The sequence below is a fragment of the Notolepis coatsorum genome (assembly GCF_963971535.1).
Source record: "Notolepis coatsorum genome assembly, chromosome: 10".
NCBI lineage: Eukaryota > Metazoa > Chordata > Actinopteri > Aulopiformes > Paralepididae > Notolepis > Notolepis coatsorum.
Window position 1 is genome coordinate 118042840 of NC_140174.1, and position 18833 is coordinate 118061672.

General features: G+C 41.3%; 1 protein-coding gene across 2 annotated transcripts in view; it reads left to right on the forward strand.

Moving 5' to 3' along the window:
- LOC311236160 (kinesin-like protein KIF2A) overlaps positions 1-18833 on the forward strand; it is a 191005-nt gene that overhangs the window by 165465 nt on the left and 6707 nt on the right. For both annotated transcript variants that reach the window (XM_084323786.1, XM_084323785.1), the window contains 3 exons: positions 6177-6327; positions 7143-7244; positions 13561-13696. In XM_084323786.1, coding sequence (XP_084179912.1) covers positions 6177-6327; positions 7143-7244; positions 13561-13696 — 389 coding nt within the window. The remainder of the gene's footprint in view (positions 1-6176; positions 6328-7142; positions 7245-13560; positions 13697-18833) is intronic.

Below are 18833 nucleotides of genomic sequence, written 5' to 3' on the forward strand. Positions count from 1 at the left end.
TGAATTCAAATCGCTAATAAATTAAAAAAAAATACGACAAACAAATGCTATATAGCGTTGCTGGCATTCAACTGGCGACATGAACTAACGACAAAACGCGTCCGTGGCACTCAAAGTGTTAAGGGTTCACTCAGTAAAATAACGTCCCGTGCCCCTAGATGGCGCTTTAACTCAACGCTGCTGAAGAACGAGGAATTCAACCTACAATTTAAGGTGAAGCTCATTGAATTCTTGCAGTTTAATGCTGGATCGGTACAGGACCCCAGAATTGTATGGAATTCGGTTAAAGGGTTTATTTGAAGTAACGCCACTCTATTTGCTTCCAATCTCCGCAAGGGTCGTCTCTCCAAGTTGGTAGAATTGGAAGAGCTTCATAAAACAATGATGTCTTCTATGCAGCACAGCTACTCTAGCCGACTGGAGCTCCAAATTAAGGTGGTGAAAAAGGAGATTAACTCCATTTTAAGACAACAGTCTGAATTTAAAATGCACAGAACAAGACAATACTACTACTTGCATGGCTCTAGACCTAGTCACCTACTAGCTATGAAGATACGGGCCAGTGAACAATTTGCAGATATCCCTGCCATTAAGAACCAACAGGGGGAGATAACCACCAACCCCAACAAAATCAACGATACATTTCGCTCGTTTTATTCCAACCTGTACGAGTCAGAAGTGGTCTATGATCATAGCAAGCTGGAGGACTATCTTGGGGCCCTTTCTCACTCACGTTTGGAGATCGAATCACTGCTCCCGAGAACGGGGGGGGAGTGTTCTCACTCACCCCTTTTGCGATGCAAAACGGCGCTGATTCGTTTCACCCCCCGCTGAACGGGATCAGTTGGAATAGGTGGTCTCGGATTCGGCCCCGGGAGAACGGGGGGCGTGGTTTTGCGAGCTTGTACCTAAACACGGGCGTGGGCAGATAACACCACAGCAACAACTGGAGAATACCCACAAAAACGATATTCATGGGCAATTTGAGAGTTCAGACCTCAACCAAAAACAAGTGGATGAAAAACATGAAGCCACGTTACAAACGCACAGCACTTCCCTGGCTCGCATTAGGCCTGGCAATTTTTGTTTGCCATGCTATTTTCTATATATTAGTTTCTTGTTTGAATGCATTTATTTCTATTAGACCAGTGGTGCCCAACCAGTCGGCAGTGGTCGACCAGTAGATCAATGACATGTAATATAATTGCCACGAACGATGGGATAATGTTAGCTGCTGGACAGGCTAAGCTAACTAGCTCCGTGTCCCAAATAGCTGCAGCTACCTGTTGTCAAGTTATTGTTATAAGGACCCCAGTCCAAGCTACAACAGTCTGCATTCCCTTAACAATTGTTTGTATTGAGCCGTATTGTATTGTACCCATTATGCAATATGTTAAATAAAGTTTACATCCATTCATTCTGCTAGCATTAACGATTGGTTGAGCACTGCCACTGGCTAACATGAGCTAGCGTTAGCTATCAGCCCCTGTTAGCTCAAAGCTCCTCTTTCAACTTAACAAGCATTAAACAAAATGGCCCAGTCATCTATTCACCTTTGTTTAATACACACAGCGTTGTCTCTAATGTTATCTAACTACTGATAGCTCCCGATATCATCAGTTTGGTGCTGGCTAACTAGCGTGAGCTAACGTTAGCTTCTAGCCACAATGCTATACGGTTATAATGGCATATTCCATTGACGTTAGCATGCAGCTAACAATGTAGCTACCGATCTTTTTTTAGACTAAACTATCCGCTCTTGGTGGTCACTTGTGTTGATGTTAGTTTTGTTTCATCAACAAATGACAGGCAGAACACACAGTGAATGTATCCGTTTTGTTTATTGCACTTTTATTAGACTTTGCTGAAAAAGAAGTGCTGCAATGGGTAAACAGGCAAAGATGGTGGCGCCCGGCGCCGCCTTGTTGACTTTCTTTGCAGGAAACGTGACAGGAACGTGACATCATCGCCTACGGCAAGCGTAAACGCTCAAAAGGCAAACCGTAAACAGAACCCGGAACGAAACAAGACTGCAGTGTGTACGCAAACTAGAGGGGGGAGAGGGGGGGGGGAGTTCGAATCAGATCTCGGAACGGGCCAGAACGGAACGGAATAGAAGCGAATACGGTGAGTGAGAAAGGGCCCTTAGTCAAATTAACTTACCACAAATCTCAGAGGATGACGCTAAACGGTTAGCTGAACCTATCACACTAGATGAGCTCAGGGAGGCGATTGCTGACATGCAGCGGGGCAAGGCTCCTGGTTGGGACGTCATTCCACCGGAACTCTATATTGCGTTCTGGTATGTACTCTGTCCCTTATTATTTTCAATGATTTTACACTCAGTCAAAGAGGGCAATCTTTCCAGGGATGTCAATATGGCACTTATATCTGTCCTACTCAAGAAAGATAAGGATCCCACCGAATGTGGCAGCTATAGACCCTTAAGTCTCCTCGGAGCCGATCTCAAGCTATATGCTAAGGTGCTAGCCATCCGACTTCAAAAGCATATGACATCTCTGGTTGACCCTGATCAGACTGGCTTTATAAGAGGCCGACTGGTCACGGATAATATCAGACTGTTACTGCATGTGATCGTTGCCAGCAAGGATGTTGCAACCCCTACGGCTGTCATGTCCTTAGACGTGATGAAGGCCTTTGACAGATTGGAGTGGTCATATTTGTGGGCAGTCCTTAGAAGGATGGGGTTAGGTGAGGGGTTCATTCACATGATCAAAGTTCTCTACACAGGGCCTTCGGCCATGATCTTAACAGGGAAACTCTGCTCACCACTCTTCTCTGTCTCGCGCTCTTCTAGACAGGGTTGTCCTCTTAGTCCCGGACTCTTTGCTTCATCACTCGAACCTCTAGCTCAGTACATAAGACAATCCCAGATTATATCCCCTGTATCAATTTAAGGGCACACATCACCATATCAGCTTATACGCAGATGATGTACTCCTATTTATGCAGAACCCCGCCGTCTCTCTACCTCATCTTCTCCAAGTAATGGATCATTTTGGCAGTCTATCTGGATTTAAGATCAACTGGCCAAAATCAGCCTTCCTTCCACTCAATGAGACTGCGAAGGCAACCATCCTCCCAGCAAACATACTCATGGTAGAGCACTTTAAGTGTCTTGGGATTGAAATATTCCCCACTATTAAGTATTAACCAGACGGTAAAGTATAACTACTCCAGCTTGGGTGACAGGATTACGAATGATTTTAACAGGTGGTCCAAATGAAATAACTCATTACAGGCCCGTGCCTCAATAATTAAGATGAATGTTTTACCCAGAATTAACTTTATCAGCTCCATGCTACCGTTATCTCCTCCTGTTGGTTACTGTCAAAAACTGCACTCTGCTGCATATAAATTCGTCTGGAACAACAAACGCCCACGCTTAAAGAGATCCACTGCACAGAGGAGTAAACTCGACAGGGGTTTAGCATTTCCAGACTTAAAATATTATTTTCAAGCTTACTCTTTTGAGACCTCATCACTTGGTTTGACGCTCAAGCAGCCGTGTCCTGGCGACCATTGGAGGAGAAGATAGTGACCCCTTATAGACTTCAGGATATTGTGTATACCAACATTTCAATTAAGCAATGCAAATTACGATTTGGCCCTCTTATCACACATGTGATCCAGATTTGGCGTGACACCCAGAAAGCGTGCACTAACTGCCATAAATGGCACACGCATTCCCCCCTATTCAATAACAATTTACTCCTTATTGGACAACAACCCAACCCTAGATGCGGAAGGGAAAGACATCCATACATTGGGGGATATCTTTGACTCTGGTCTCCGATCTTTCCAGGATCTATCCAACGGATATGATCTCCCCGGAAACTCCTATTTATTTTATTTACAAATGAGAGCAGCTCTGAAGGCTCATGGCTTTCCATGGGACGTTCCACTAGAGCGACACCGGTTTCACAAATTATTTTATGACCGCGAGACATCGAGAGGCTTCGTCTCTGACTTTTATCGCCACTTACTTATGTCCTCATATTAGGACCTACCCCTAGATACGATTTGGAGAAAGGATATCCCTGAGTTGGATATAGATTTTGATTGGGATGCAGTCTGGGAAAATATTAGGCTATCATCACGCAACCCAGATCACCAACAGATTCATCAACATTTTGTTCATAGGACTTATTTGACCCCCAGGCGATTGAACCTAATGCGTCTCAGACCTGACTCTTGATGTATCTTGTGTCCAAACGGTGCCATTGGAACATATATGCATATGTACTGGGAGTGCCCTCCTGTTGAGATCTTCTGGGAAAATGTTACCTCTCAGCTATCAGAGATTTTCTCTTTGACCATACCGACCTTGCCTTCTGTATTATTGTTAAATGATGTTTCTCAATTGCCGACCTCTGTACATGTAAAGAGACTCATTTTGGCCGGCCTTACGGCTGCCAAAAAGTTGATTGTTGTTATTTATCTAGAGATTTCCACTGCACGTGTCATAGGTGTTAATGAAGCCAATATCGCAATCTGGTTGGCTGCGGTGGAAAAGGTAAAAGAACGCATAATGACTTTGGAAGTTGAGTACTGAATAAGGTATTATATGAATGTCTCACGTTGGGGTCCTGGGGGGGGGGAGAACGAGCGAGTGTTCATGTCTGTTATTTTTCTTTTTGTTTTTTTGTAATTGATTTGTTTTTTGCTTATATATTTAATTATATATGTTTCGGGTCCCTCTGGCTGTGGATATGGTGGTTGTGGGCTCGGGCCGGGGGCGGCCGCGGTTCGGGGTCTCTGCGGGTCGAGGCATCAAAGAGGCGTGGTGCTTTGGCTCGCGGGGGCGCCGGACTGTGGGCCCTCCGGGTTGGGGTCCGTGGCTGCCGGATCTGGAGATGGAGGGTGCTCAGGAGGTTCACTATAAAGTAAGGGTTTAAGTCCTACTCCTTACACACAATTTAAGTGGCGAATTATTAATTTATACTGTTTATTATTTTGTTAGTCCAATTTATTATCATTTTGTGTTATTATTATTATAACTACTGTTATTGTCATGTGAAGTCCAGTCTATTAGGGCGTGTTCACACCTGAAAGTCTGCGGATAGTCCGGACTTTCTGGTGGACCAAATGTGAAAATGATACATTGTTTGATTTTGGTCTGCGTTCACACTACCCTTTTTGGTGCGGATCTAATTTGTAAACAAAGGACACGCCAAGTCGTTCATCTATGGACTATAGCACTCACAAACGTAAACAGTTGCCGACATCGCGCGCGGCGCCAGGGAGAGCGAGGGAGAGAGAGAGGGAGGGAGAGAGAGAGAGAGAGAGGGAGGGAGAGAGGGAGAGAGAGAGAGAGAGAGAGACAGAGAGAGACAGAGAGAGACAGAGAGAGAGAGTGTCATTCGAGTTGGGTCGCCCCCAAGCTGTCACTTGGCGCTGTCAAGTTGGGTCGCGCGCCAGCCGCCACTAGGCGCCTGTCACTCATTTGCTCTAGATTAGGTACTATATAAAGTTCGATCGCGTTCACACCAACGGCAAACGCACCATGGTCCACTTTGAAATGAACCGAGACCCAACTTTTCAAGAGGACCATGGTTCGGTTGTTTGGTCCTCAAAATAGTTCGGTTTGTGTTCACACCTGTACAAACGAAACGGACTATTGATCTAAAGGGACCATGGTCCACTTAAAGTGGACCAAAACAGGGTAGGTGTGAACGCGCCCTTGTTGTTTATAATTATTATTACTGTATTGTGTTGTGCCTTGTCTTGTTTTTGAAAAAAAAAGAAAATGAATAAAAGATTTGATCGAAAAAAATAAAGTTTTGTTCATCCATGGTAAAATTGTTCTGAATCAAGCTTTTTTATTTTCTTTATTTAAAGTGTAACTAATTGTCGGAAAATGGTTTTAAGCCATAAATATTTGATCCGATTTTCTTTCTATAAAAAAAAACGGCATTTAAAAGTGAATTGTATCCTTTGAAATGCCCCTTTTAAAAATGAAAAATAGTGCTTAGAAAAGTAATTGAATTTCATTTTGCAATGTCTGTGGGAACCCTGCACTGTTCTACGATCACCTGTGCCGTGCACCATGGACCACCACAACCCAACCCCCGAAGAGGAGTCACGTGGAGCGTGGCTCTGCACTGGAAGGTCATAACAAAGTGTCATCCTGACCTGGTACCTTCTGTCTGCAGAGTGAAGGAGCTGGCCGTGGACCCCAACAACCAGGTGACGGAGGGGATTCGACCCAACATCCAGCCGGTCACCCAGCTTGACCTCCTGGACGAAGACTGGCTGAGCAGCTCGCCACAGAGAGACGACCTCAAGCTGCTCTGTGAGCAGAACGTAAGGAAGGACCCGCCCCCTCTGTTAACCCTTTCACTGACCTGCCCCCTCTGTTAACCCTTTCACTGACCCGCCACCTCTGTTAACCCTTTCACTGACCCGCCCCCTCTGTTAACCCTTCCACTGACCCGCCCCCTCTGTTAACCCTTCCACTGACCCTCCCCCCTCTGTTAACCCTTTCACTGACCCGCCCCCTCTGTTAACCCTTTCACTGACACACTCCCTCTGTTAACCCTTCCACTGACACACTCCCTCTGTTAACCCTTTCACTGACACACTCCCTCTGTTAACCCTTTCACTGACACACTCCCTCTGTTAACCCTTTCACTGACACACTCCCTCTGTTAACCCTTCCACTGACACACTCCCTCTGTTAACCCTTTCACTGACACACTCCCTCTGTTAACCCTTCCACTGACACACTCCCTCTGTTAACCCTTTCACTGACATACTCCCTCTGTTAACCCTTTCACTGACACACTCCCTATGTTAATCCTTCCACTGACACACTCTGTCTGTTAACCCTTCCACTGACACACTCCCTCTGTTTACCCTTTCACTACCACACTACAGATGGTTAACCCTTTCACTACCACACTACAGAAAGTTAGCCATTTCACTACCACACTACAGAAGGTTAACCCTTTACTATCACTACAGATGGTTAACCCTTTCACTACCACACTACAGAAGGTTAACCCTTTCACTACCACACTACAGACGGTTACGGGATGATGATGATGTGTCTTCCAGGAGGAAGAGGTGTCCCCTCAGTAGGTTGTGAGTGTTGATGATGATGATGATGTGTCCTCCAGGAGGAAGAGGTGTCCCCTCAGCTCTTCACGTTCCACGAGGCCGTGTCTCAGATGGTGGAGATGGAGGAGCAGGTGCTGGAAGACCACCGTGCCGTCTTCCAGGTCAGAGGTCAACCTATATCTACCCAGTACTGGAGAGTAACTAAGTTACTAACTTACTGTACATCACTATCTACCCAGTACTGGAGAGTAACTAAGTTACCAACTTACTAACTTACTGTACACCACACTGTCTACCCAGTACTGGAGAGTAACTAAGTTACTAACTTACTGTACATCACTATCTACCCAGTACTGGAGAGTAACTAAGTTACCAACTTACTAAAGTACTGTACATCACACTATATACCCAGTACTGGAGAGTAACTAAGTTACTAACTTACTGTACATCACTATCTACCCAGTACTGGAGAGTAACTAAGTTACTAACTTACTGTACATCACTATCTACCCAGTACTGGAGAGTAACTAAGTTACTAACTTACTGTACATCACACTATATACTAGTGTCAAAAATATCGATTTTTCGATAAATATCGATTCTGAATATTTAAAACGGTTTCAATACTCATTTCCTGCAATATCTATATTTAATTATTCAAGGAAGTTGCATTGTTCATTTCAATACCTGTAATAGTACAGTAGTCCACACACACACACACACATGTGCATTCAGTTAATGTGGAATATGACTGTAATACAAACAGTTCAGTTTGTCAGGTACATGCAACACAGATTACAGTGTTTACATCTGTCTGCTTGAGAAAATACCATGTTCTGCAATAAAAAATATTGAAGTGAGATGAACAGACTGAACTTTATTTTATTAGATAAAACATGTTGACAAAGTTTTACTTTGCAGTTGAAAAAAGGTAATAAATGAAATTTGATCCAAAAAAGAAAAGAAAAAAGTCATGTTATGATGAATTGAAAATGGGGGACCCTGATGTAAACAAGACAAAAGTCTTTCTCTGGTCTGTATCCCCTTAACAATTGTGTGTATTGAGCTGTACTGTATTGTACCCATTCTGCAATCTGTTAATACAATTTGCAATCAATCACAATTTGCAATCAATCTGTTATGCTTAACACGCAGTACTATTAACTTTACTTCATCATCATAATTTTATTTATTCGTACATGGAATTACCACAGTCCAACAGTACATATTTTTTTTGATTTACATTTTTTTTATTGCATTTTCCATTATTCATACAATCTTTTTACATGTTTTCCACATCATATGATACAAAAACAAAACTATACAGATTATTCATACCGTCTTTTTATATGTTTTCTACATCACATCATTGTGATTCGAAACTAAAAGGGTAGGAAAACCAACCTGAAAAACAAAACAAAAAAAAAAAAATATATATATATATATATATATCATATATGAAATAATAATAACAATAAAAAATAAACCCCAAAATAAAATAAATAAAATAAAAATAAAACACAAGAAAGTTACAGTCTAGCTGGCACATCCCTCACCCTGATCATATAATCAGTTGTTACATGTTACGGTTATCTATGGCCTATCTACTGTATAATTATATGTACAGAGTATACGTCGGACCTAAGATATCCTGACTTTTATTTACCTATCTTTCTCAAATATGGACCCCCGGGTCTTTTTGAACATATGTACACTATTATTAATTTTGTGTATAAGTTGCTCAAAAGAGGCTAATCTAGCAACCCCATCATTCCACTCTCTAAAGCTGATTTTCTTTGTTAATTTCCAATGTCTCAATACTATCCTACATCCTGTTATGAGGGCCAGCCGTATCCAAGAGCATACATACGAGGATAGTTCAGTCTCCACCGGCAATATGCCCAATATACATAATGCAGGCCCTTTAATGAATCTCGTTTCCAATATCTAGTTGATATATTTAATAATAGCTGACCAGAAGTCCTGAACCATCTCACATTCATATAGCATGTGAACCAATGTACCTCCATTTTTATTACACCTCCAACATATATCATCTCCCCTAAGACCTAGTCTTGACATCTTCGATGGAGTCCAGTAACTCCTATTCATTATCTTGAATCGAATTAAACGTGTCTCCATGTCTCGGCTATAGAGTACCATTTTTCCAGATCTCTCTAGGTATGGGCGTTCCACAATCCTTTTTCCATGTTATCCTGGCCCCCTCATAATTTGGGAGTTGGTGTTTTCTAAGCATGTCATAGAACCTAGACGTTCCCCCTGGGCGCTTCCCGTTAACTCTCCATAATTCCTGAATATCAGTGATAGGGGCAATATTTTTCTTCCTATTTGCTGTCGTAATACAGCTCCTTATTTGTCCAGAAATCTGTCCTGGGTAAGTTATATTTAAACATTAACTGCTCAAAGGAACGTAGGTGTATACCATCCAACAAGTCTTCTACTAACATTACCCCTGCCCCCGCCCAGTCTTCCCATATTACAGAGTTTTTACCCATTTTAAATGATTTATTATACCAAATTGAAGATCCTTTTGTAGGGGTGCACGATATTGATTTGTTGACCCCGATACCGATAAAAAATGTATGTATATTCCTGTAGTTTTGACCTAACTAGATTTATCATGACATGAGCGTTACTACTATGAACAAAACAAAGCCAAGAGAACAGTTTTGACTCTTCAAATAAAGTGACTATTTATTTTTCCAAATAAATATAATTTGAGTCGATCACACAATTCACAATCCGTCAATGTCATTAACAATGTGTTTCCCTGAACAATGAGTGAACTAAAAACCAACAGGTATTGTGCTTTGTCAGTAGGGATGGGTACCGGTACCCAACGGTACCTTTTTTCAGTACTTTAGTCTCAAAAAAATCGACCTACCTCGGTTGTAAAATAAAATAAAATCCAAACTTCAAATAACCACATTTTCGACCGTTTTCGGCTTGCCATTGCCCAGACTGCTTTGTTGTTGAATCAAATCAAATCCTAAGTAAGCATATATTGTGCGTGTAAACGTTGACATGAAAAGAAAAAAGTATAAAAAAATAAAATAAAAAGTGTAAAAAATATATATATATCTTCCGGTTTGACAACAGCATGTAGTGGTCGCGTTGGTCAAGAGCTCCGCTCCCGTTCATGTTAATTTCGCTTCAAAACCCACTTTTTACAACACTAATGTGTTTAAACCTCGACGTATATATTAACTAAGACCTTCTACTAACTATATCAACAGAAAGAATCAACATGACATCAAAGAAAGAACCTGTAAAGAGACGCGGAGCAGACAATCTAACGGCAGACCCTGCGGAGACGCGCTCCGTGAAGGCTCGGACAATCGAGATGGAGAATAAAACAAACGATAATACCATCGCTTCCACCGCTCCTGCAACCTCACCCGAGACAGTCATGGAGAATACATCACACGATTTCGAGTCTCTGGCTATTCTGATAAAGAACTTGACCGACAAGGTAAAGATCTTAACCGACAAGGTTGATAAAGTTGACGCCAAGGCTGATAATATTGCTGATAGGGCTGACGCTAATGCTATGCTAATGCTTTCAAGTTATCTATACCATGGGCGAATATACACTGAAACTCGTTGAGGGCAATAAGGCTCTACATGATAATATCGCAGAACTAGCGGTGGAGATGCAAGAGGGTGACAAGGAGCTTTTGCAGAAGATACTTGACAACAACGAGAAAACAACGGATAGGTTGCTCGAAATCGAACGTTACTCCCGTAGATTTAATATCCGTATAGTGGGATTGGATGATTCAGTCAAATGCACAGACGACTCGTTCGCGACAGTGTTAGCTGAAATTCTAGGTTCAGATACCCTCCCTACAGCACCGACAGTGGACCAACGCTACAGAGTCGGCACCCGAGACTACAGCAGCAACAAAGCGAGGGTGATCATTGCTAGCCTGCGTAAAACTGAAATAAGAGACACGATCATCAGGGATGCACGTAAGAAGTGGGGAAAACTGACGTACAAAGGGAAACAAGTGTTCTACGAAGATATGGGCAAGGAGGCTATAACTCTACGAGCCCGTTACAAGGTTGTGATGCATCAGCTCTATGAGAAAAATCTCCGTCCTATCCTACGTTATCCAGCGATAATAGCCGTGTTCATTTCCTCATGGATTTTACAGTGAAACCGATAGAGGACATTTCACAAAACAGCTTATATCTTCATCAAAATGAGTCTGATTATCCTAACACTGATAACATAGATTCCTTACCTGACATCAGATGGTATCCAACTGGTATATTCCAATTCCTGATCACCATTCGAAAAAATCGATAAGTGTATAGATCTAACGTGTATACAGTAGAATTCATGATCCGCGGCGCTCAGAGGATCCATAATGAACTGTGGTAACCCCGGCTGCATCAGTGGACTGGAAAATGTGGAGTACAGGATTTTTTCCCCCATCCATTTTCATTGAGTCCATTCCAAAATCCCTTATGTCATCTGGGATACATAGGGGGCACTTTTTTCCACATCTGATCGCCGGCGGCTCTCGGGTAGACTAGAGTAGGCTCGCGTGATGTTTACTGTTAATGCTTGTGTGTCTAATTTTATGTTATGTTTAAAAAAATAAATAAAATACAAAATATATATATATATATATTTAATTTTTTTTTATCTGAGCTATCAATAATTTTATCGGGATGACGTCATAATAGCTGATATCGGCCCGATAATTTTCGTGCATCCCTATCCTTTTGTATAGTAGGGGTCCATGCTACATATCTGGTGAGCCCTTTTCCAACTCTCTAGCGAGTACTCTGTCAGTACTGGGTCTCTATGAGGAACTTCCCCTCTTGTCTGGGATAGGAAGGCTTGTACTGATAATGGTTCTACTAGCTCTTTCTCTATCGCTATATAAGCAGGTGCCCGGATCTCAGATAGGTTAACCTTGGACAGTTGGCTTAGTGAAGAGGCATAATGGTACCAGTCTATTCGTGGGCATCCCAAACCCCCTTCCTCGACTGATGCATATAATTTTGTTTTGTTGAAAGAGGGTTTCTTACCTGCCCACAAGAAGCAGCTCAAGGCCCTATTAAACCTGGTTAGGAGAGGGGGAGGGAATTCCAAAGGCAACATGTATGTTACATAATTAATCTGGGGTACTACCATAATTTTTACAGTATTTATCTTTCCCATCAATGACAGATTTGACCAGTTCAATAGATTATTTTCCATTTTTTGGATACACGGTAATAAATTCACCTGCATTATATCCTTCAATCCTGGAGTAATTGTGACACCCAATTAGACCAAACCAGATGGGAGCCATTTAAATCTCCAATTCTTGCGGATATCAGGGGGGCACAATCTAGAATGGCGTTGCCTCCGACTTATTCCAATTAATCTTGTAACCTGATATACGTGAAAAGGAGTCAATCACAGATAGAATCTCTGGTACCGCAGCCTCTGGATTGCTCGATAGCAATAGAATATCATCCGCATATAATAGCATCTTGTGTTCTTCTTGACCTGAAATGATGCCTTTTATGTTCACATTTCCCCTGATGGCCGCAGCTAAAGGCTCTAAGGCCAGTGCGAATATAAGAGGGGAAAGGGCACAACCCTGTCTGGTCCCGCGTAGAAGCTTGAAAGGGGCGGATATGTTCCCATTGGTAATGACTGATGCCCTTGGGCATTCATACAGTAGCTTTACCCATGTAATATATGAGCTACCAATCCCATACCGCTCAAGAGTCGCAAATAAATATTCCCATTCAATTATATCGAATGCTTTCTCTGCGTCGAGAGAGAAAGCTACTACCGGTTCTGTGCTGTTCCTCGTTTGCCAAGCCAAATGTAAAAGCCTACGTAAATGATCTGCAGAAGTCCGTCCCTTAATGAATCCTACTTGATCTGGGTGGACTAATATGGGAAGGCATCCTTCTAATCTTGTCGCTAATATCTTAGCCAGGACCCGTGCATCCACATTAATTAAGGACACTGGCCTATAGCTTCCACAGAGCTGTGGGTCTTTGCCCTTATGAATCAATGTAATAATTGCATCCTTCATACTTCCCGGTAGGCTTCCCCTCAGAAACGCATCTTCAAAGACAGTGAGGAGCTTTGGGGCTAACAGATCTGAGAATGCTTTATAGAAGTCTGTATGAAATCCATCCCCTCCCGGAGATTTACCAGAATTCATGCCTCTAACTGTACATCACTATCTACCCAGTACTGGAGAGTAACTAAGTTACTAACTTACTGTACAACACTATATATGCAGTACTGGAGAGTAACTAAGTTACTAACTTACTGTACAACACTATATACCCAGTACTGGAAAGTAACTAAGGTAAAAATAAAAAAAAATATTGAAAACTGATACAGATCATTTCCGATATTACATTTTAATGCCAATATCGGCCGATGATATCGGACATCCCTGCTCATCACCCTGGTCTGTCTGCCCTGAGCAGGAGTCCATCCGGTGGCTGGAGGATGAGAAGGAGCTGCTGGAGATGACGGAGGAGGTGGACTACGACGTGGACCGCTACGCCACCAACCTGGAGCAGATCCTGGATCAGAAGATAGACATCCTCATTGAGCTCCGAGGTGTGAAGAGACATTAAGCTAGGGCTGTGTCAATGTGTATATATATATATATATATATTAGTGGTGGGACTCTATTAAACATTTTAATTGAATTAATTCGAGACTTTATAGTTAATTAATCGAAATTAATCACATTTTAATCTCATATCAATATTTGATGCGAAAAGCAACATTTTTCAATTCAAATACATTTTGGTATACGAGTGAATCAATGAATATACATTATACATACGTTTAAGCAGCAACATCCTGTATTAGCTACTACACAGACCAACAGATCAATGCAATTTTAACAAAGTGCAGCAATTTTAGGAATAATATATATATAGCGCAAAGGACCTTTTGTAAACTCGAGCACTTTCGGGGTAAAAGTAAAACGCAGTACTTTCAAGTACATTCCAGAACAGTTGACCATTTGATTGATCTCAATTTCTCTTATTTAATTTTTCTTTATGAACAAACCAGACTAAGAAAAAAAGTTATTTGCGATTTATTATACTGTATACTTATAGCACATGCATGAGTCTGGTCTCCTTTGAAAGGTAACATCCTTACACAATAAAGAAAAATCATCATGCGATTAAATGCATACATTTTTTTAACTTAATTCTTTCTGTAGTTAATTAATCAAAATTAATGCTATAAAGTCCCAGCCCTAGTATATATATAACAGTAGGGCTGGGTGAATGTGTGTATATATAACAGTAGGGCTGGGTGAATGTGTGTGTATATATAGCACAGTAGGGCTGGGTGAATGTGTGTATATATCACAATAGGGCTGGGTGAATGTGTATATATATTGTGTATATATAACAGTAGGGCTGGGTGAATGTGTGTATATATCACAATAGGGCTCGGTGAATGTGTGTATATATATCACAATAGGGCTGGGTGAATGTGTGTATATATATCACAATAGGGCTGGGTGAATGTGTGTATATATATAACAGTAGGGCTGGGTGAATGTGTGTGTATATATAACAGTAGGGCTGGGTGAATGTGTGTATATAGCACAGTAGGGCTGGGTGAATGTGTGTATATATAACAATAGGGCTGGGTGAATGTGTGTATATAGCAAAATAGGGCTGGGTGAATGTGTGTATATGTATATATATAACAGTAGGGCTGGGTGAATGTGTATATATATATCACAATAGGGCTGGGTGAATGTGTGTATATAGCAAAATAGGGCTGGGTGAATGTGTGTATATGTATATATATAACAGTAAGGCTGGGTGAATGTGTATATATATATATCACAATAGGGCTGGGTGAATGTGTATACCGGTATATATATCACAATAGGGCTGGGTGAATGTGTATATAGCACAGTAGGGCTGGGTGAATGTGTGTGTATATATAACAATAGGGCTGGGTGAATGTGTGTACCGTACTTTTCGCACTATAAGCCGCACCTGACTATAAGCCGCAGCAGCTAAATTGAATGATGTGTACATATATAAGCCGCACTGGACTATAAGCCGCATGTGTTTTAATGTTTAATTACCATTATGTAAGGAGTGGAGACTGCGGCTTAATTTGACTCAACACGGGAAACCTCACCTCACCTCACCCGGCCCGGACACGGAAAGGATTGACAGATTGATTGCTCTTTCTCGATTCTGTGGGTGGTGGTGCATGGCCGTTCTTATATTGAGCTTTAAGTTCCCACCTCTACAGAGAATGACTCCCACCTCTACAGAGAATGACTCCCATTGGGACACAATACTGTCGGACAAATAACAAGAATTAACTCATTTGTATTAACACTTTAATCGCCATGGGTTAATTCGAGACTTTATAGTTAATTAATCGAAATTAATCACATTTTAATCTCATATCAATATTTGATGCGAAAAGCAACATTTTTCAATTCAAATACATTTTGGTATACGAGTGAATCAATGAATATACATTATACATACGTTTAAGCAGCAACATCCTGTATTAGCTACTACACAGACCAACAGATCAATGCAATTTTAACAAAGTGCAGCAATTTTAGGAATAATATATATATAGCGCAAAGGACCTTTTGTAAACTCGAGCACTTTCGGGGTAAAAGTAAAACGCAGTACTTTCAAGTACATTCCAGAACAGTTGACCATTTGATTGATCTCAATTTCTCTTATTTAATTTTTCTTTATGAACAAACCAGACTAAGAAAAAAAGTTATTTGCGATTTATTATACTGTATACTTATAGCACATGCATGAGTCTGGTCTCCTTTGAAAGGTAACATCCTTACACAATAAAGAAAAATCATCATGCGATTAAATGCATAAATTTATTTAACTTAATTCTTTCTGTAGTTAATTAATCAAAATTAATGCTATAAAGTCCCAGCCCTAGTATATATATAACAGTAGGGCTGGGTGAATGTGTGTATATATAACAGTAGGGCTGGGTGAATGTGTGTGTATATATAGCACAGTAGGGCTGGGTGAATGTGTGTATATATCACAATAGGGCTGGGTGAATGTGTATATATATTGTGTATATATAACAGTAGGGCTGGGTGAATGTGTGTATATATCACAATAGGGCTCGGTGAATGTGTGTATATATATCACAATAGGGCTGGGTGAATGTGTGTATATATATCACAATAGGGCTGGGTGAATGTGTGTATATATATAACAGTAGGGCTGGGTGAATGTGTGTGTATATATAACAGTAGGGCTGGGTGAATGTGTGTATATAGCACAGTAGGGCTGGGTGAATGTGTGTATATATAACAATAGGGCTGGGTGAATGTGTGTATATAGCAAAATAGGGCTGGGTGAATGTGTGTATATGTATATATATAACAGTAGGGCTGGGTGAATGTGTATATATATATCACAATAGGGCTGGGTGAATGTGTGTATATAGCAAAATAGGGCTGGGTGAATGTGTGTATATGTATATATATAACAGTAAGGCTGGGTGAATGTGTATATATATATATCACAATAGGGCTGGGTGAATGTGTATACCGGTATATATATCACAATAGGGCTGGGTGAATGTGTATATAGCACAGTAGGGCTGGGTGAATGTGTGTGTATATATAACAATAGGGCTGGGTGAATGTGTGTACCGTACTTTTCGCACTATAAGCCGCACCTGACTATAAGCCGCAGCAGCTAAATTGAATGATGTGTACATATATAAGCCGCACTGGACTATAAGCCGCATGTGTTTTAATGTTTAATTACCATTATGTAAGGAGTGGAGACTGCGGCTTAATTTGACTCAACACGGGAAACCTCACCTCACCTCACCCGGCCCGGACACGGAAAGGATTGACAGATTGATTGCTCTTTCTCGATTCTGTGGGTGGTGGTGCATGGCCGTTCTTATATTGAGCTTTAAGTTCCCACCTCTACAGAGAATGACTCCCACCTCTACAGAGAATGACTCCCATTGGGACACAATACTGTCGGACAAATAACAAGAATTAACTCATTTGTATTAACACTTTAATCGCCATGGGTTAAATTCATAATTTACCATCCCTCGCCAGCTCTATTTGTCTATGGAGAAGTTTCCCTTCTTTGCAGGGCTATACCTTTTTAAATTCTATTGCTACATTGCCATTATTATGGCCCATTCAATGTCCTATATGTATTGTTCAGGGTGTAGCAACGTTAAACTTTTTCATTCACATATTCATACTAAAATATGGTCTAAAGTATAAGTATGTTTTTATCGTTTTCTGCAGCTTTCTTCAGAACGTGATTTATAGCCCTAAATGCATTATATTGATGATCAAATACAGTTTGGTAGGAATCTGTGCGAGATGAAAAATTTCAACTGGACGTACTTCTAGAATGATCTACGTATGATCTGATGATGACCGGATGGGCGGGGGATCGTTTATAATTCCGTGGGCAGCGTTAGATGATTCATCCAGAGTGGGTCATATGTTCATCATAGCAGTTTATATGGAATACGTTAGAAAATAACGCTGAATCTTACCGTATGTTCCTCGCGCCGTTGGACGATCAGCGTGGAGTAGACCGTTTTCGATTATGGGATGTTGATCCTGATAAACCATTTCCAGGTTGTATAATACTATATACGTCCAAATAACGTTGTTTATTGAGTTAGGGCGAGCGATTGATCATCCAGTGTGTTGAGATGGAGTCCGGCTACCGATCGCGAGTGCCCGGAGCACATATGGATGAGCACTTCCTGTTTGGCGCGCCCCTCCCTCTTGGCCGATCTGCCGATCGGCCACCAGATGGCGCTCTCGAACTGTTAGACAGTTGAGTGGAGCTCACCAGTACATCTCAGGGCTCCGGAAAGGAAATATGATTTCGATGACAGATTTTTGAAATATTGACATCAAAGACGAGTTACGGCGTCTTCGGCAGAATGAGCATGGCTAGGAATGACGTCTTAACTCGTCCCCGGCGATCATAGTGTTAACTTTAGCAAATAAGGGAACAGATAAATAACATTTCACTGCAGTAAAAAAAGCAATATTTCGATTTTCTGGTTTCGTCCACATATAAGCCGCACCGTTATATAAGCCGCAGGGTCGAAAAATGGGGGGAAAAGCCGCGGCTTATAGTCCGAAAAGTACGGTATATATAACAATAGGGCTGGGTGAATGTGTGTATATATAACAATAGGGCTGGGTGAATGTGTGTATATAGCACAATAGGGCTGGGTGAATGTGTGTATATATAACAGTAGGGCTGGGTGAATGTGTGTACCGTAAATCCTCAAATATAAGACAGGTCTTCTATTTACCTCAGCTGCAAAGAGCACCAGGCCTTTTTTAGAGAGAGGCTTATATAAGAGGCAGGTCTTAATTTCAAAAAATGACACTCATGGACATAATCCCTTCATTTTCAGACTTTTATTGCATTATTATTATTATTATTATTTTTTAATACGTACATTGTCTGTCTACATTTATTTAGACTAGCATTGGTATTTAAATATTGAGTGCAGTTGAGTAATTGTGGGATTAACGTAATTCACACACTGAAGTTGGAACTGTCTATACTAGGTTGTGGGGTCCGGGGACGTTTAGGGTGTGGTACCTTCTCGACTTCCTCAGTTGAATCGAGTTGTTTACATGCAGTAGCTTTAGCTACTAACGTTATCATAGCATCATGGTCTGTAATGTGTCAACTGGACA